The sequence below is a fragment of the Pinus tabuliformis genome, chromosome 1_1 (genome assembly GCF_031772625.1).
Source record: "Pinus tabuliformis cultivar Carrire ecotype Pingquan chromosome 1_1, CPIR1, whole genome shotgun sequence".
NCBI classification, from domain to species: domain Eukaryota; kingdom Viridiplantae; phylum Streptophyta; class Pinopsida; order Pinales; family Pinaceae; genus Pinus; species Pinus tabuliformis.
The window spans coordinates 529,596,261-529,617,200 of record NC_142297.1 but is presented as its reverse complement, the minus strand read 5'-3'; the positions used below and the strand labels follow the sequence as shown (position 1 = coordinate 529,617,200).

The window sequence follows — 20,940 nt, the reverse complement described above, 5'->3', positions numbered from 1 at the left end:
CAAATTCAACGTCATTGTCTATCTCTAGTACTGTAATAGATTTAATCAAATGTGATACATCTATTGCAATTTTAGGTAATTATTTAAGTGCATTCTCTTCAACAAGAACACAATGATAATATGGATCCATTCTTAATCTTATAATTCAATGCATGCAGTACTTTATCTTTTTTGACAGTAAAATCATAATTTGATCCTTTTCCATCTTTTTTCGCACAACAATTATCAAAGTAACCTCACGACAAGATTGCTAACCCTTTGTAGAAAACTAATGGTGTGTCCCCTATATTCGTATTTTCCATCTATTGAATGCATGACTTGTAAAATTGGACTTCCACGTGCCATCAACATCTCCTCAACTTGTGTGAGATCTTGAAGAACTTTATGTTGTTGTCCTGGATTCATATGATTATTAGAGTAAAATCTATGATGAGCTTCTTCCCTTTTACATCTCATGTATATTGGACTTGTATTTATTTTAAATATATGTATACCAACATAAGACTCCTCGCAGACATAACAAATTTGAACTTGAGCTAATCGATCAATTCTATCGCAAAATTTTTGATGTGCAATATCCATATCAGTGAGAATTTTCTATCGAACTTGGACAGAGGTGTTGGTTAAACACCTTTCTTTTGTAGGATATTCTTCTACATCTTTTAAACACCTTTTTTTTGTAGGATTTTCTTCTATATATTTTAAATACCTTTTCTTGTAGGATTTTTTCTACATTTTCTTGCATTCTTCTCTTCACACCCTTTATATGTCACTTGTTGTGCCATCCTCTGTCGATATGCTCTTTGATATACTATTTGTCGTTCAATTATTTTTTAATCTCTTGTTGTTGTTGTTTTTTTGTCATTTGTTTCTCTTTACTTTCTCAATATGCTCTTTTAATTTCTCTTTCACATTCTCTTTCTTGTTCAATTTGTTCTTTCATCTCTTCTTATTATTGTTGTTTTGTTGTCATTTGTTGTGATTTTCTTCCTTGATATGCTCTTTTAATTTCTCTTTGATGTGCTCTTTGTTTTTCAATTTGTTATTTCATTTCTTGTTGTTGTTGTTCTGTTGTCATTTGTTGTGTCTTTGTTTGTCAACATGCTCTTTAATATTCTCTTTGATATGCTTGTCGTCATTCAATTTGTTCGCTTATCATTTGATGTCACTGTATTTGTTGATTTGGTCTATGTGTTCCCCTTTGTTATTGATATTCCTTAGTTCTCATTTCTTCTATGTTTCTCTCTAGACCTTTTTTGTTGTTGTTCATTTCAATTTATTTTTTATTTTTCACACTCCCCAACACCCACTTCACCCATCTTGTTATTACAGTGACACATAAATCACTACACATCACCAAAAATTAACATCTACACTACATGTTAATAATTAAAGAAAAACGACATGTTTTAACCTACACAAATATAATCTACATGTTAATTTAATTAAAATAAACAACAATTATAAAATTCCAAGATTTATAAAATTGATTTACAGTAAAATTACATCTAATCAATTCATCTACAAAATCTTTTAAATCATCCAATAATAAACACATTCCAATCACTTATCACAAATTCACATCAATTCATCTACAAAATCTTTTAAATCATCCAATAATAAACACATTCCAATCACTTATCACAAATTCACATTGTTAATCCTCATTACCTATCATTGGAAAAGGTACATATGTCAATTCACATAAACATATCTATTTAATTACATACACAAAAATCTAAAATAAACCAATAACAAATTTTAGTGTTTAAGAAGATGGTATTTTAAAATATTGAAATTTTCTTGGAAGTTATTGCATCAAGGAAGTAATTTCTTAGTGTAAGAAGCATATGGTAGTAAGTAGCGGTGGTGGTACACAACATTATTTGGAGCAATAAATCATTATTAGTATTAATTGATCTCAAATAAATAATACAATTTTTATTCCATGGAAAATTATAAAGATGATGGTGGTGGTACTTAGTGTTCTTTGGAAAAATAGGTGGTGTGGTGGTACTCAACGTTTTTTAAAACAGTTGACGGTGGTGGTGATATTCTTTGGATCAATCATTTATCACAAAAGAAAACTCCTAAGTAATCATTGTAAAGCATTTTTTCTTTTTCTTTTTATTATTATGAGTATTAATTCACCTCAAATAAATTAAGAGTTAAAAGTATTTTTTAATTATAAATACGATTTTTAAATAACACATATCAATTTCATGTTAAATATAGAAGAATTTAGATATTTTCTTGGCATTAACATATAAAAAAATGTTTTTCTATAAAATAAATTCATATTAATTTAATATATTTTAAAAATAAAATGATATTACATTACATCTAAATTTGATATCATATGTAAAATAATATTATTTAATGTATTGTTATTATGCAAGTAATTATTCAATTTACTTGTCTCAAGTGGCGATGGCCGTGTAATGAAGTCTCAGGGTTCCAATCTTGTGCTACCCTCCCTCGTTGGTGAATAATGGACATGTAAAATAAAAAATGAGAGAGTCCTACCAAACTTAACAAAAAAATCAATTTACTCAAAATTAATATAAAATTTATATCCACATTAATTAATGTATATATATATATAACAATTCATTATTCAAATAAATAAATTTATATTAATAAATAAAAATAAAAAATATTAAAAAGTGTGAGCATTAAAAACTCATTTAAATTACTTATAAATGAAAATATTTTGGGAATAAAGGTTAATGTTCAGTGACAATAGAAAAGAAACAACGGCCTGGAGTATGCCGTAAAACTGCTTCTGCTTGGCTAAGAGCTCGTCTTCCTCGGACGTAAGGAAACAGGTTAATGGCCCAAGACCCAGAGGCATCTGGCAGGAGTGAAAGCCTGCTCCCTTACGGACCACCAGCGGGTTATTACAGGTGGCGTGGTTTTCCTTGATAACAGTGATGAGTCAAACCGACATTCGCGGATAGCAGCCAGAGATGGCTGTCCTCACTGTTGGTTTGACACCTGAGTTTGATAGGTTTTGCCACCTTCAAAAAAAAAAAAAGAAAGAAAGAAACAAGAATCAAAAGCTCGAACATATGAAACTTGTATTGGTTGAAAAATATTAAAATAGAGTGTTCCAACTCAATTTATAAACTTAAGCACGACGCAGCTTCAATTGGAATAAAGTTTCCTGGATTTTTGGGTCGTGCAAAGATAAATTAAAATCACCTCACAATACTCTCGAAAACGGTCCCATGTCAACTATTAGAAGTGAACATTACGGCAGCTCTCGCAAACCCTAATTCCCTTGAGATCATTTCACAAACATTCAATCCAAATCAAATTGGAAAATAACATGCATGAAAAAGTTAAAAAAGAAAAAATACCAACCAATAAAACCAAAATGAGGAGAAGGGCTGAAACATAGAATATTGAATCTTTTGAAGAAACACACATCCAATGAATGCTTAATAATACAAATAATCACTAATTATCATTTATAAAATACAAATTAATCAAATTATAAATTTAATTACAATCTACACGATATTTATAATTTAAAAACTCTAAAATTTGTAACCTCCTTTCCCATGTAAACACGCTTAGCTATAATTATTCTAGAAGAACAAAATGATAACAAAGATTAGTATATTCAAAGAAAGAACAATAGGGTTTCAATGATCAACATATTTAATCAAAGAACAGGAGGAATCATAAACGAACTAAATGTCTAATTTCACCTATAAGCTCTTTAGATTTAAACTTTAGGGGTAGGCCTAAGGAAAAAAAAAGGGGAGAAACGAATAAAAACAATGTAAAAAAAGTACTAATCTGAAAGGTCAATTAACTAAGAAAAATACTGAGGGAAAAAATCATGGGTTTCCAAAATCTTGAGTCAAATAGTTTATATATATATATATATATACTTTTTACATAAGAATATTATGGGAAAAAGTATTGGTTGTCAAAACATTTTTTTTTACAAAAACTCTATCAAACTGGTTTGGAGAGTGCCTCTTGGTGCAACTAGATTTCGCAAGATAGTTCAAAGAATCTCTCTTTCAGATGGGTCTAAAATGTTTAATACCCATTTTGTTTAGTATTCTCTTCCTTCATAGTGTGATTTTGGTAGATGCCATAGGGGTTGCTTGAATTTTTTATATAGTGCTTCAAGGGAAATGATTAGTGAACAAAAAACAAATTGTTGGTTTCTTTGGCTTGAATATTCTCTAGTTATATTCCACATCTATGGAATTATGTCTAGAACTTATCAAAACCTCACTTCTAGAGATAATGCCCTAAATCTCAAGCAAGGGATTGGAGGAATCAAGAGGGAGTCCAATGTCACCTCACCAATCCTCTTCAAAGCTCTAGCTCTCTTTCAAATCAATGGGGTGTTCCCTATAATAGGATTACTAGAAATAATATAATAAAGTCTGAGGTGAAATGAAGAAAAATCTCTAGTAAAACAATTTGGTATGTTTCAAGAAATAAGGTGGATGAGTAGACTAAAGGAAGGCTAGTGTCTTACCAATTGAGAAAATGGGGTCAAAAGATAACTCAAATGGGAGGCTATCCTAATGGGGAACAAGAACCATTGAGACTGAAACGTACAATCTACAAGAATTATTTCCTTGCTATCCTAAATTACGGGAATATAACTAGGGAGTTTATTAGTGCAAATAAACTCCAATACTCATGAAGATTATGATTGGTAGGAATAATGTATTTGTATCCATCCTAGATGCAGGGGTTTCATGGAGCCCATTCAGAGCCAGTTTCGGAGCTGGATCAGTGTCGGGTGAGACAAAATTTGTCTCACTAAATTTTGTGTCCAGTTTCTCGTGTAGGGGATTGCTAGTTTGGGCATTCAATTTTACTCAGAATTTCTCACCACTACATAATAATAAAAACCCTCAACTGTTGCATCGATTTTACCAAGTTGGGTTTTAGGTTGCAGTGTGAATTATTTGGTATTTGCAGTAGCAGATAAATTGTTAAATTTCCATAACACCTACTCCACATAATGGAAAGGTGATATGACACTTCTAGAGAGCAGTGATGACCTTGCATATGCAGCATTGCCCCTCTATGGCAAAGCGTTGGCGTCAATTTAGCATCTTAATTTGAATTTTCTTTTGTTCTCTTCTCTCTACTTGATCTTGCATTAGCATGACTAGCTCTCCCAACCTTCTTTCACAAGGGTAGGAACACACAGAGTTACTTCACTTACATAGTTGGAATGCTCAATTATTGTAAACACACTTTTTGATGATGATAGTGAATGTATATATTTGAGCTATATATCTTTTTTCTTGCATGGATTCTCCTTGAATATTTATGGATGCTCTACTAAGAGAGAAATAGACAACAATACCACCACAACGATGAGATCCATGAAACCCAAGAAACCATCTGACCTTTGCTAGTAAGACCATTGTTGAGTTGTTTTGTCAAATCCCAAGGCAATTCACTTAGCACCAATGAATAGACAATTTCGTTTAGCACTCAATGGTGAGGGGTTCCATCCATATAGTGAGGCATACCATAGTTCAACTCTTCTACTCTGTGATTTATCAAGAGCTTCTCTTCTTTGACCTTGGATGTTAGGATGGGAACAACTATTGATATCTCATTTTTAATGAGAGACATTCCATCCTCCTCTTCTACAAGAGATGGTAGTAGCACCAACATGTGTTGAGGGTCCCTCCCAAGATCCCTCATGTGTGACATTTCTCGTCTTGGTCTTAGTATTGTGTATTCTTAATAATGAGGTCATTCTAGTATTCACATTAACTTTTTAAGTCATTAGACATTAGATTAGATATGCTTTCATCTTGTTTTTTATAAGAGTAACCCTTGCACCCTCACTTAGTATTGACATATATGTACTTAGCAATCCCATTCACCCCTTTATTGTCTTTCGTTGAATATTTATAAATTTATATATCTATTGTTCATTATTTTATAACAATACAAATGAACAATATCTTGTTATAATTCTACACACAACACTTGATTATCTAATTTAATATGTTATAGTATGTCATATGATTATTGTTTTGTTCATGTTAAACTACGTGTTACATTCTCTGTCGTGATTGCACATATTCTATAATACTCTCTTAAATTGTCATAGTACATCTTTTATTTCATTGTGCTTAATTGCGCCAAGTATGGTCAATAATGTGTTTTCAAATTATTGAAAATGAGGTGCTAATATCACCCCCACTAGGATTCAAGTTTCTCCAATGATAAGTTTATGTTTGTGCTCATGCTTGTGGATATGGTAGTGCACACAATAATGGTTGGGGTTAGGAGCAACTCCTAAGCTCTTTTGGCACAATATATAGGCCTCACTTAAAAATTCTTAACCAAAAGGATTCTAAATTGAATGGTCTTAGTTGTACTTTCTCCCAAGGAGTGAGATGCACTAGTCATATCAGGAAGAGAGGAAGCTGGTTCAATAAAAAAGAGAAAAGCTTCAAGTATGTTTGGCATTAGAAACAATTGTGAATATTTTTGGTTATATAGTTCCTCACACCTAAGTTACTTAACTTCACATTCCATCCCCTCTGATTTATTAGTCCTTATCCATCTAGATATTAATAATGCTTTTATTAATGCTAGTGAGGACGCAAAATTAATTAATAAAAATGGGGAAATTACATGGAAAGAGATAAATTAATGGACAAATTACATCAAGATCAACCCAACATCATTAGATCATTCTTAATTGCAAAAAAATATATACATAAGAGTAAACTTCATATCTTATTCTCTACAGAAAAATTTGTTGTACTTTATCCCAAATTCTATAAACATCTTAACAAAATAAATGTCATAGCTTACAAAATACAAATACAATTACTGATCAAGATTGTCCAATATTCTACATGGAAAAGCCCTTATATAAATATAATAACAGTGATAGATTACATATATATTGAAAATAACAATAAAAATATAAACTTAGCAATATTATAACAAGAAAATTAGAAAACAAGGAAATAAAGAAAAACCTAATAGAATGGTTCAAGAAACCAATTGAGGAGGTTATCTGGGAATGAATAATATTCGCGAAACTATATAGTTTATACTATATAGTGATGAATTGCAAGTTGTGATACTGTTTCTAACCTATAACAAAATAACATACCTAAACTTAAAAAACTTGAAACATCCTCGGGAGAAATGTATTCATAGAATAGTGAGCCAGGAAGTGTGACCTTTATTGCATAGTTCACGGTGATGAATGCTGGGAGTTTTTGCAATGGACATTTTCATGTCCTCACCCGAGATATTCAATAGGATGGATGTATCACCAAATGATATGTTCATGTACTCACTTGAGATATCCAATACGATGGACGTGTAAAATAGGTTGCATTGCATAATACTTCTGGTTTATATTTCTAAGTTACGGTGACACTGACCATGGTATTTATATATAAGTTCCAAGTTCATAGAAACATTTTGGATGCATTTATGAGAGGACCCTGCACACTGCTAAATTTATGTTGGAACCAAGTCTTCGTTAACTTGTTAATAATGGCTGAGTTTTTGTATTGGAGTGTGATTTTTTGGAGTGGTAGATTTTTAGTTGTAAAGAAAATTTGTGATTAAATTTTTATTTTAGTGGTTTAAACCATAATTACCCAATAGTTAGTATTAGAAAAATAAATACAAAAATTAGATGAAAATTTGATTAGGTTCATTGTAGCTTCGCTCAAATGACAGAAAATTCACAATTTATAGGTTATTGGAGAGATTTGTTAATTTGCGTGTCTCTGAGAATAGTAAGAGATGACAGAAAATTTACGGTTTATAGTTTATTGCAGGGATTTGTTAATTTGAGTCTCTGAGAATAGTAAGTGCAGTGATCCGTAAGGGATTTCTTAATTTGCATCCCTGAGAATAGTAAGTGCAGTGATCCCTAAGCACAAAATAGATAGCTGCGGCATGGTAGGTAAGAAATGGAAAGGCTCTGGGATTGTAGGTAGGAAATGGAAACAAATTGGGAGTGGAGAAAATTTTCTAGTTTTTAATTTCAGTGTTGCTTTAAAGGGTTTAAAACACTTAGATAATAAGGAAATAAAGAATTTGAGCAAAATCTTGAAGAGTAAATTTTAGAATATTTGATTGATTTTTTAAATATAATATATTTATATAAAGAATAACTTTATAAAAATAAGTTTTGAATATTTAGGTAAGAAATGGAAAGGCTCTGGGATTGTAGGTAGGAAATGGAAACAAATTGGGAGTGGAGAAAATTTTCTAGTTTTTAATTTCAGTGTTGCTTTAAAGGGTTTAAAACACTTAGATAATAAGGAAATAAAGAATTTGAGCAAAATCTTGAAGAGTAAATTTTAGAATATTTGATTGATTTTTTAAATATAATATATTTATATAAAGAATAACTTTATAAAAATAAGTTTTGAATATTTAATGTCAAATCGACATTCGCGGATAACAGCCAGAGATGGCTGTCCTCACTGTTGGTTTGACAACTGAGTTTGATAGGTTTTTCCACCTTTTGAAAAAAAAAAAAAAAAAGTTTTGAATATTTAATTTTTAAAAATGTATTAATTATAAAAGCTTTTAGATAAAGTTTGAATTTAAAGTTGGGTAGTTTTGAGTTTTGAATATTTATTTTTTTAAATAGATATTAATCATAAAACATTTTTAGATAAGATTTAAAAGTAAGATGAAAGTTTTGAATTTTGAAAAGATGAGAGATTTTGGAGATAAGACAAGTGTGGTTGTAGTTTTGGTAAGTAAACTGTAATTTTAAAATTGTTTATATTGATTAAAATTATTAAAAATTATTTAAATTTCAAAATGAATGGGAAGAAAATGACAACGCATTGTTTTTACAAGAAAACGAGTATATATATGTTTAAGATATATACTCTCCAATTTTTTTGGAATTGAAAAATTTTCATCCAAATTTTTATCTTATCAATGCGAACTAGAACTTGATAGCTATGATTTAAACTGGTTTTTTGACTGCATTTATGGATTCAACACCCTCTAAAACCCTTAAACACTTCGATTGTGAAAAGTTCACCTCTCAAACTTGTGATTTCAATGAATACTACCATATTGTAAACAAATTAAATTAGAAAATAAACACTTGAGAATCTTATTTTCTTTCTTAAATAGGCATTTACATTAGAATATGTTTATAAGATACTTTTGTAATATTAATGGCCCTGAGGCAAGGAGTTTTTAATTTAAATCTATAATTTCAGTTAATTTGTTTTGGCTTTCAATGTAATGTTAGGGAGAAAAATGATTTTGATTTAGTAATTTTATTGAATTTTATTAATCAGGATTACATATAAATATATATTTTGATTTTATTTTATATATATATATATATATATATATATATATATATATATTCCATTTAAATATTTACAAAATAGGTATATGTAGTATTCAAGACTCTCGTTCATAACCCTTTCTGCTAAACGTGATCTTTGTATTTCTTCCCATTTAATTATTTACATAAATATTTACAGTATGCCATAATCACCAAGATCAGGTATCTAGTATCAAATATTCTACTGAATTGAACTTTTCATTACCCGTTTGTGGAAAATGTTTACTAGCGTAATGGTAAGAAATTTTTAGCAGAGTGTATCCATATAGATTCGAAACATAAGAAGTAATTTTGTTTTAATAGTTAGTTAGCTATTCTTAGTTCGCAATTGCGTTTATTTCTTTCCTATGAAACAAAGTTTTCATTAATTAACATTGTAATCTTTATAAAATTTGTGTAGATGTTCAACGAACAAAACTATGACATGGCTATTGTCTGCTTTGAGAGGGCCGGCGATTCAAATATGGCCAAATGGGCAAAAGCTGCAAGCCTCCGACAGTCTGGTCAGAGACTTCTTGAGCTCAATCCTGAATCTGCAAAATGCTTGTTGAGAGAAGCAGCAGAAATTTTCTTGGTTATCGAGAAGCCAGACTCGGCTGCTAACTGCTATATTGTATTAGGAGAGTACAAAAAAGCTGGTAAGTGTAGCTTTTCTAATCTATGAGTTTCAAAGCTATGTTTTCTTCAGCTATTGACTTAATCAATTTATTTTACATATTAACCGTTATACAATCTTATTAGTCCCTGCCATCTGGCAATGGCCAGGGACTATAGTAATCGAAATGGGTCACTTTAGCATTACTTTGTGTGATCTTGTATGACTTATATGACTTATAGCTTAATGTTTTTTTTGAGTCGAGTTTTTACCGCTAATGAAATTTCAGTTTCAATTTTCATCGTCTTATTTGGCCTCATACCAAGGCATGTGAGGCCATATGAGGCATGTGAGGCCAAAGCTTAGGGTAAAATAGATATTAAACAACCATTTGAAACGAAATTTGAAACGATATGAATTAATATTAACATTAAATCTTAAACATTTTATGTTAAACCACATGTACCACTATTGCATGTACCACTGCTACAATACAATAGCATATGTACCCCTGCCACCGCATGTACCACTGTTACATGTACGCCTGCCACCACATCTATGCCTTTTGTGGGCATGTAACAGGTGCCAACTTTCCTCTCTACTGTGCATTAACAATATTAATATTTCTTTGCTTAAAGAGCTGCAATAAAATTCAAATTCATTCACTTGAATAGGTAGAGAACTCACCGGATGAACCAGGCACCAGGCGCAGGGACTAACTAGTTCTTATTGCCAGCTGAAGGTGGATGGTCTTCAGGCGGAGGGAGGAACAGAGCGAGTGTTGGTCGAACACGGATGGCTGCTGTTTGCTGGATGGTTGTTGTTTGCTGGGAGAATCCACCAGGATCACTCATCCCTGGAACAGCTGGTGCTTCATCCCTAATATCCGGCTCGATGCAGATGAAGATGACAGAACGGTGGTTATTCGTGCCTGGCTAGAGAGAGAGACAGATCCACTTATCAGGATACGCTGGGGGCATCCCATGCGGCCGATGGTGTTATAGGATCGATAGCTAATACCCCATCAACAATTATGGTGGCGCTAGTACCTCATCTAGCCAGAACCAATAGGTTATCTCTTTCTTGCGTGATATGAATAGAGCTTCAGGCAAGCAGCTTAGCCAAGGCAACAGCAAAAGTAGTAGTTCTTCCACGGCATGCTCAGAGTAGTAGTTCTTCCACGGCATGCTCAGAGAAAGACTTCCTCCATGGCATAGCTCAGTCATTCAACCAATGAGAAGTTTTTGTTCAATCTGTATCAAGCTTCCTGGGTGCCTGCTGCAAAGGTGTAGCTCTGCTGGTAGTAACCCAAAATTCATAAGCGTCCCTCCTGGAGCACATCATTGTTAGTGTTTAAGGGCAATGTCCAGGGAAAAAGTTCAATACCTAAAGGCCAGGCTTCTAGTAAAGACCTCTTTATTAAGCCTCTCTATCTTTTTCGTTCAGGCGTCTTAATCATTTTTTTTCTCAACATTCTGTTATATACGTAATTAACCACCACTATGTGGGAGATGAGCTCCTACAGCACTGACCAGAGCTTCTAAGCGATTACCTATCCCCATATTCATAGCTAAGCTGAATAGTTCATTTTCATGCATTTTCATGCGGATGAAACCATCCTACTCAAAATAGAGAAAGTTGCTGAAAAGCCAAAAATGCTTACGCAAAATCGAAAGAAATTCTTATTCTGGTGGCCTCAATTGCTCCAACAGCTCACAGGATTACAGCCAAACGACGGAGCCCTTCATCATACTATTAGCAACCAAAAATTTGGTATGATCTTCGAGCTATAAGCTTCCTCGTCAGATCATTTATCTCTCTCCGGCATTGAACCGTACGAATAGAGTCTTTGAAATGAGTCCTATATATGTGAAAACAACTCCAATTCAATTTCTCTCGACCTGCATTTCTCCTTACTAATTAATAGCGAGTCATGTCGATTCTTACAATATTCACTTTATTCTTACAGTATTCACTTGTTTAAGTCGATCAACAGGAAATAGCAACCTAACCTTTGGTCGAGTGCATTTCCGCTCCCAACTGCCCCCTTTTCTCCTGCTGAATGGATCGTTGTCTCTAATAGATACAATCACTCATTGCTTTATGGATTGAATACAGGGGGGAAACTTGTTGCGGCTAGTGAATCCAGAAAGACTGTTAATCCAGAAACCAATCCAAGTGTACTAGCTTGCTCGCTTGCTAAGGGACAGAGTTATCATGGTTTCTTTCTCCGCTTAGACCTCCCGGCTAGGTCTTGAAGGTATTCAGACTTTTCTCTATTTAAGCTTCTTTCTGGATAAAGACTAGCTTCTAACTAACTAACAGAAGGAGGAGAGCATTAACAATGGGATTTTGTGCTGCTTAGCTTCTAACTAACTGAAGGAGGAGAGCACTAACAACTGGATTTTGCGCTGCTTGACCCCTGCCATGCAGAAGACACCTGCCATTCATGCAAACACCGCATATAAGGAACTTCGTAATCATCGATTTATAATTGATTTAATGTTATCGATCCTATAACACCATCGGCAGGGGAACCCATGTATGTTCAAATGGGTAGTAGGGACCCACGTATGTTCAAATGGGCAGGTAGGGACCCACGTATGTCAAAATGTGAAGCAGGGATGTCAGATGATGAAGTGGAATCCGACAATAGCAAAGACTAGACATGAAGGTATTCATAGCCAGTTAGTTCTGAGGTTGCTCTCTGGCCTGATATTCCTGGCTTTTATCCCACTGATCCTACTATTGGTATCAATTATTCGCTGCTGAGCCACATATATTTTCCTACCAGAAAAGGTCGGGTTCTGAATGAGGAAATTTCCTCCTACTCTTTCTGATTCTCCACGGTCAGGCTCTCAAAACCTGGCAAGAGCAAAAAAGAGAAGCAAAGAGAACCGGGTTACATCAATTCTAAAAAACTATTATAAACTGAAAGCTAGGCTACAGGTATTGAAATCCCCCCACCCAGTAAGTAAGGCGAGTAACATATCTGGATCTATTATGAGAGCAGATGGAGATCCCATACGATGCTAAAGAAAGCGTAATTACATCTCTAATTACCAGCAACATTTTTAAAGGTCCCATTTCTTTATGGGAAGAATAAGGGCGAGTAACATATCTGGATCTATTATGAGAAACTGCAAAAGGCTCAGATACATGTCTGCCTCCAGTTCACATGCGTCTCAGACTATCAATATCGAAATCCAACGTACTTTCAAGCCATCAATTGCAATTTCTGCTTCTAACTTAGATGCTATTGGTGCTACTAATTACTGGTATTACTGCTGACAAAAAAACTCCTCTTCGCCATTATTTTTCTTTCTAAAGCAGGGACTAGCTGCTCTGCAACCCCCTTGTTCTATTATTTTATCCGTTATAAACCAAGATTACATGGAGAGTGTAAAACTGAGGGACAAAAGACAATGAAAAGGAGTAAATTGTACATCTCTTGAAACTTGGATTTGTTAACATTAAAACAGGAAACATCAGGTTGTTTTATGTATTGCCGCTGGGAGGTGTTATTGCATATTGCAGTCAGTTGCCGCTTTTCCTGATTTGAAATCTAGAATATCATGTTTTAGTTAGTTTTATTTTGTTTTTGTTAGGTAGTTACAATAAAATTTTGTAGATGGAAAGTTTAGAGATATTTTAGGTACTAATTGCCATCTTGAATATATTATATGGAAATTACCTATTATCATTGAGAAGGTCTCACTCCACATTTCAATTTAAAGAAAGAAGTTACCTAAGCTATGGGAAATCCTTATAATAGATAAAGGAGGAAGCTAGACTGCTATAGCATGTAATAAAGCTATGGTTCACTAATTCCAATTGATTGAATTTTTTGAGAATACTTGACTAAATAGACTCAAAAATTCATGGAGAATCATCTATAAAGATTTTATAACCATAATAATGGATATGCTAATTTCAATTCACACTTGCATAACTGTTGTTACTAAATCTACACTCTATGTAAACTACTAGAAAATACCAAGTGGGAGTAACCCAAAGTAATTATGTCTAACACTGGATCTTAAATATGCCCATTATTGCCTCTTGGTCTACATCTCATCTAGGCTTACAAACACCTAAGTTTTTCTATGAAACTCAAATACATATATTGTCAATGGTTTTGTAAATATGTCAATCAATCATTCTTTCAATTTACAAGATTCCAAGTAGATTTCTCCATTGTTTACGAGCTCTCTAATGAAGTGACATCCCGTATCAATATGTTTTCTTTTTTGATGAAAAACATGGTTATTTGATAAGGCTATTGCAGAGTTGTTGGCACAATACACTATAGTTGGTCCCTTTTGTTCTTGTTGTAGATCACCCAATATTCTACATAGCCAAATTGCTTAACAAGCTAATGTTGTTGCTGTTACATACTCTTCTTCAGCAAATGAGATTGTTACAATGGGATTCTTCTTGGATGCCCATGAAATCAAACTTGAACCAAGATGAAAAACATCTCCTGAAGTACACTTCCTATCATCCATGCTACATGCAAAACCACTATTAGTATATCCAACCAAAGTGTTGGAGTATAATATGCCATATCATGTTGTTCCAACAATATATCTCAAAATTAATTTTCCAACTTGCAAGTATGAGCCTTTTGGAGAGTCCATGAACTTGGAAATCAAACTAAAAGCATAGATAATGTCTGGACTAGTGGTAGTAAAGTACATAAGACTACCCAATATCTTGAATAGAGTTGGATCTATGTTCGATCCTATATCTATTTTGTTGAGCCTCGTTTCTATTGCAATTGCATTTGAAGTTGGTTTACAATTCATTATTCCGAATCTCTTTGCCACATCCATGGCATACCTTGCTTGAAAATAAAAAATACTTGAATATGGTTGAATGCCTTCAACACCGAGAAAGAAAGAATCTCATTAACCCCAAAACACTTTCTTCCTAGTTGGTTTAAACTTGACTACCAACAAATTCCATGTGAAGATCATGTCATTAAGATACAAACAAACAATTATAATCTATCCTTGCTCATTCACTTTTGTATATAATGTAGGCTCATTGCTTCTTCTTTCAAATCCATTGCCTATCATATATGAATCAATCCTACCATACCAAGCTATAGGAGTTTGCTCAAGTCCATAGAGAGTTTTATTCATAGTGTATAACTTATTTTCATGATCTTTTATCACATATCCTGGTGGTTGCTCCACATATAATCTTCTAAAATATTGTTCAAGAATGTTAACTTGATGTCCATCTAATAAACTTTCCACATGTTCTAAGTTGTTATGGCTAGGACAACTCTAACTATATCTTATCTTGTAGCTGGTGAAAAGATCTCACCATAATCCACTATAGACCATTATGCAAATCTTTCTGCAACCAATCTAGTTGTGTACTTTTCAACTTCTTTTTTTTCATTGAGTTTTGTTTAGCATGCCCAATTTAGACCTGTGCAATAATTACCTTCTACTAATTCTACTAGATTCCATGTATCATTCTTCTCAATGGAATCCATCTCTTCATCCATTGCTTTGACTCAATTTTCATCTCTCACTTCCTCTTCAAAACATGTCGGTCGGTTGAAAACTAAACAATTCTAAACTTGAATTCACATCTACGTCTTCATATATTTTTCTCAAACATCTATTCTTTCTAGGTTGTAAGGAATCATTTGTAGGATTAGCTTCTGATCAGGTGCTCAAAAAAATAGATCAAAATTCAAAGTTGTCGGACCGGTGTGGAACCTAGACGACCGTGTAGTGCTCGTCATCCTAAATCCAGTTCAACTCGTTTCGTGCGAAACAGACACCGTATGCTCCCAGAATCATGTTTTGTTCACTTCCTCAAACATGCGAATTTAAAAAAAAATTGACAGCCCAGTCAGCAGTCCATACTGCTGACGTGGCGCTGACTGGGCAGGTGTATGGTCAACATTCTTCAGCAAATCGTCTATTGCCAAGTGGCACATTCTCATTGGTTCGAAATTTGGTGTTTTGATTGGTTGGATTGGTGGCCAACCATGGGCTGACACGTGGCCCAACCAGAGGCCGCCACATGGCAGCCCAGGGGCCACCAAAATATGGGTCAAGTTTGGGCAGAGGCAGTGGGGGTCGAACTCGCTACCAACAATAACCGAGCAAAGTGTGCCGCCAATACACCATACACATGATTCTTAATATATATGGTGCACGAGTTTCATTTGAATTCAAATGCGCGCCATATTGGAGGAGGGGCCAGCCCACGAGGAGTCGACCCTTGGTCGTGCCTTTACCATGTAACCACTAGTGAGTGGTGTGGGGGCTCGGTTAGCGAGGGCGGGCCATTGGCCTTAGCACCAGGCATGTGGTCCCCCCACTTGCCCAAATTTTTCAGAATTTAGGCGTTAGCGGAAAATTAAAGTGTCTCACAATTTCGCTCGAATTTCGGCAATTCGGGTGAAATTGTCACTCTGTAAGCGCATTTTGGGGAAAATTTGTAGGATGGTGCCGGATTTTGGGGAATTTGCGGTGTGTTTAGCAGAAGATTGGGAAAGGCCATAACTTCTTCAGTTTTTGACCAAAACAATACCAGAAAGAGGCTACACAAATGCTCGTCTTTCTACCTTTTTCATCATATGCTATGCCAAGTCTTTCCACATTAGATTTGTATTATTATCTACATAAGCTCTTGAATCAACTTTTCCATCTCACTCCATGATAAATTATGGTAAACTTTGTTACAATAGTCTTTCCATGCCTTCTTCTAGTTGATATTTGCAATCTATAAATGCGGCACATCCCACTCTTCACTACTTGGATGAAAAAATAAAAATAGAATTTGGTACCATTTAAGATTTAAAATATATGTATGAATATAGTAATTACAATAAAAGCTAATACCTCTCACTTTTCCTAAGCAACACCTCCCCTTTAAATTTATTGGTGATATTAACATCCCAAAGGAAAGGCACATTAATATCACTTGCTACTTGGGGTAGATACTCACTAATATACACTAGGGATTTGTATACCATATAACCTTCATATGTCGATCCCTCTAGACATGATCTTTATCTAACAAAAGTCTCCAATGCCTTCAAATGCATTTCTACCAACCACATTGACCTTGTGTGTAAGTGTTCACATATTTCAATCTCCTTGACTAATGTATGAAGTAATGTTCTTGTGCTTTGAAAACATTTGTAGGTATATACCTTTGTATTTTACACATTAGGCGATGAATATCTCTATTCTAATATTTGATACCTTCTTTATAGATTTCTTTAAATGATGACCACCTAAAAGTGCAAAAAAATCACATGTGTCAACATAAAATCGTACAATACAAGTAAATCAAATGTCAACAAGTTATGAAAGTAACATTTCAACAATAACATTTCACTTACCTCACGTATTTGCCAAGATCATATATAGCTTGCTTTATGTGATCTTCCACGTTGTTCGTGAGAGCTAGAGATAGAACATATTGTAACAAGGAAGGAATCATTGTCGATTAATTTTGATTAGAAACAAATATCTACTTAAAAAATAATGTATATATCATAAGATAATAAATATTAAAAAGTGACAACTCTCAATAAATGTATGTCAATCATCAGTTTTTGCCTCACCAAATCACCTTTCTTCATTAATATGTTATTTATGTTTGAAGCAAAACAAGTGAGAAATTTAATCTTCCATATAACCTCTTTTACAACATTACACTTTTTCTTTATAAATAACCATGGAAGATTGGTTAATATCTATCACTATAAGAATGAACCAAATGTCGATTAATTTTGATTAGAAACAGATATCTAATAAAAAATAATGTATATATCATAAGATAATAAATATTAAAAAGTGACAACTTCAATGTATGTCAATCATCAGTTTTTGCCTCACCAAATCACCTTTCTTCATTAATATGTTATTTATGTTTGAAGCAAAACAAGTGAGGAATTTAATCTTCCATATAACCTCTTTTACAACATTACACTTTTTCTTTATAAATAACCATGAAACATTGGTTAATATCTATCACTATAAGAATGAACCAAATGTCAATTAATTTTGATTAGAAACAAATATCTACTAAAAAATAATATATATATCATAAGATAATAAATATTAAAAAATGACAATTCCCAATAAATGTATGTGAATCATCAGTTTTTGCCTCACCAAACCACCTTTCTTCATTAATATGTTATTTATGTTTGAAGCAAAACAAGTGAGAAATTTAATCTTCCATATAACCTCTTTTACAACATTACACTTTTTCTTTGTAAATAACCATGGAAGATCGGTTAATATCTATCACTATAAGAATGGACCAAATGTCGATTAATTTTGATTAGAAACAAATATCTACTAAAAAATAATGTATATATCATAAGATAATAAATATTAAAAAGTGACAACTCTCAATAAATGTATGTCAATCATCAGTTTTTGCCTCACCAAATCACCTTTCTTCATTAATATGTTATTTATGTTTGAAGCAAAACAAGTGAGAAATTTAATCTTCCATATAACCTCTTTTACAACATTACACTTTTTTCTTTGTAAATAACCATGGAAGATTGGTTAATATCTATCGCTATAAGAATGAACCAAATGTTGCATTACGTTGACTTCATCAATGCCCCTAATAACTTTAGTAATTTTTTTAGAATACCTCCAATCTAAAAAATTTATAAGTGTTCTATGACTTTCATTCCAATATGCATTGTATCAAATAAATGAACTACTTTTAAGTTACCGAATTTTTTGAAGTATACCTCCAATTTAAAAATTGTTATAAACATCCTATGACATTCTTTCTAATATGCATTGTATCAAACAAATAAGCTACTTTTAGGTGCTCATAGTAAGGTAATTGACTGAATTGAATAAACTGTTATTTCATACCTCATGGAAGTCCACCTTTTCCCCTTTGGGAAACATATATGAAAATACTTTTTTATTAAAAAAAAAACAAACAAACAAATACTAGAACTAGTAAAAAACCATGGATGTAACCAAAACTAATTGCTTATGGTTATTCTTTGTATATGTTTTTTTTTTCCATAATTGAGACATAATTTTTCATGGTTTTTTGCTAGTCTCTTCATACCCAATTTAGAGATTTTTTTGGTAGTTCAATACTTATGGTTCCCAGGGAGGAAATTCTAATACTATTACAAGCCTCATTTCCTAAACTTTTTGAACACATAAATATTGTTAGAGGATGACATATTGGACATGCATATTTATCTTTTATTTGAATAATTGCAATATATAGAATAATGTCGATAGAATACTGAAGTATTCAAAGAAATATGTGAAGTAATAGAGGATATATAGAGTTTTAAATTGTTTACATGCCAAAAAAATGTATGATAGGGGCAAATGAATTGTTCATATAAGCAACCCATTAAATAATAATTATTTTTGATATATTGGTTGAAGATGTTGTAGATAGTAATGTGAACCCATAACTTTAAAAAAAATTGCATCTATATCTCCAATTTGGCACTCCCTAATTAATTTGAAAATATAAATAGTTAATTTCTTGTACATAGAAAATATGTAACATAAATAAAAAACAATTTGTATGTTGTAAACATTCATGAAAATAAATACTTAGAATAATTGATGCCAATACTACATGCTCTATTTTTAATGACATCCAAGAAGGAAGGTTACTATTTATAATTAAAAAATTGGCCAAAATAAATAAATGGATTTGAACTTTGCAAATGGGTTGACAATATTAGTGACCATCAAGTCTATTCTTATTTAAAATATGAAAATATTTCCTTGATGTCCCTAAATATAGAACCATTTCCAAGAATTTGCATAACACCATCTTCACTTCTCTTCCTTGCATTATAATCCATAAATTGTGCCATGTTTTTCTATCTAAAAAATTGTTGGAAACGAGGAATTATGGGCATTTAACAAAGAACCTCGAGAGACACCTTTTTTGTTACTTGATCAATTAAATATTACTACTTCCACATTAAGGGAATTCCAACTTTGTTGCATGATGTTCATAATATATAATATGATTATTAGGACATGTATTCATTGTTTGATGCTCCATTTCTATATATTTCATAAAGGGGGCACAATTGTCATTCTATCCAAAGTATAGTATTTGATGGTGGTAGGTAAATATCGCCTAACAATTTACAAGAAAAAATAAATTAATGCATTGAATAGTGAATATTACATTTTGTATATTGCAATCACAAAAAATAGGAAAAATATATATATATTTATATTAAAATTTATCTTGCATACCTTAAGATCAATGACATACATATTCTTGAATTAATGTTCAATACATCCAAACTAACCAACAATAAAATATATGAAAGAAGACTTGTCTTTGAGTCTTTATATAAGGGTTTTTGTGCCTTATCAGTAAGAGGTACATCATGAATATCGTCATAGATCCCATCTATAAGTACATCTCATCCATATCAATAAAAATGCCATAAATAAAATTATTTATTCCTTCATTGTCAATAATATCAATATCATTTTCTTCCATAAAACCAACTTCAATTCAATTACCTTCAACATATCTATTATAAATCCTAAAATGAGGAATTCGTAGCATATACACTTTTCCTGTATACTTACACACAAACAAAATAGAATTAATATCAAAATATTAAAGTATTCAAAACTTTAAAAAAATCGTAAAAAAAGCATGCTTTATTTTTTTAATCTTACCGAGGTGTAACTTTCCATTCCTCCTTTTATGTACTCATATTCTAAGCATCGTTTTCTAGTTGTTCATATATTAATTCTTCTTTCTTTTATTAATTTAAACTTTATTTAAAGTAAATAAGATTTCTCATTATCCTTTTATGTACTCATATTCTAATCATCGTTTTCTAGTTGTCCATATATTAATTCTTCTCTCTTTTATTAATTTACACTTTATGTAAAGTCAATAAGATGTTTATTAATCTTATTATCGGTGTTAGGAAGTTTATAATCATTCAAAGATT

At 32.4% G+C, this 20,940-nt stretch overlaps 1 protein-coding gene across 1 annotated transcript in view; it reads left to right on the top strand.

The window, feature by feature from the left end:
• The window catches only part of LOC149214110 (uncharacterized), a 153,323-nt gene that overhangs the window by 73,835 nt on the left and 58,548 nt on the right, over window positions 1-20,940 (top strand). The window contains exons 4-5 of the mRNA XM_089389296.1: window positions 9,765-10,002; window positions 10,717-10,876. Coding sequence (XP_089245422.1) covers window positions 9,765-10,002; window positions 10,717-10,876 — 398 coding nt within the window. The remainder of the gene's footprint in view (window positions 1-9,764; window positions 10,003-10,716; window positions 10,877-20,940) is intronic.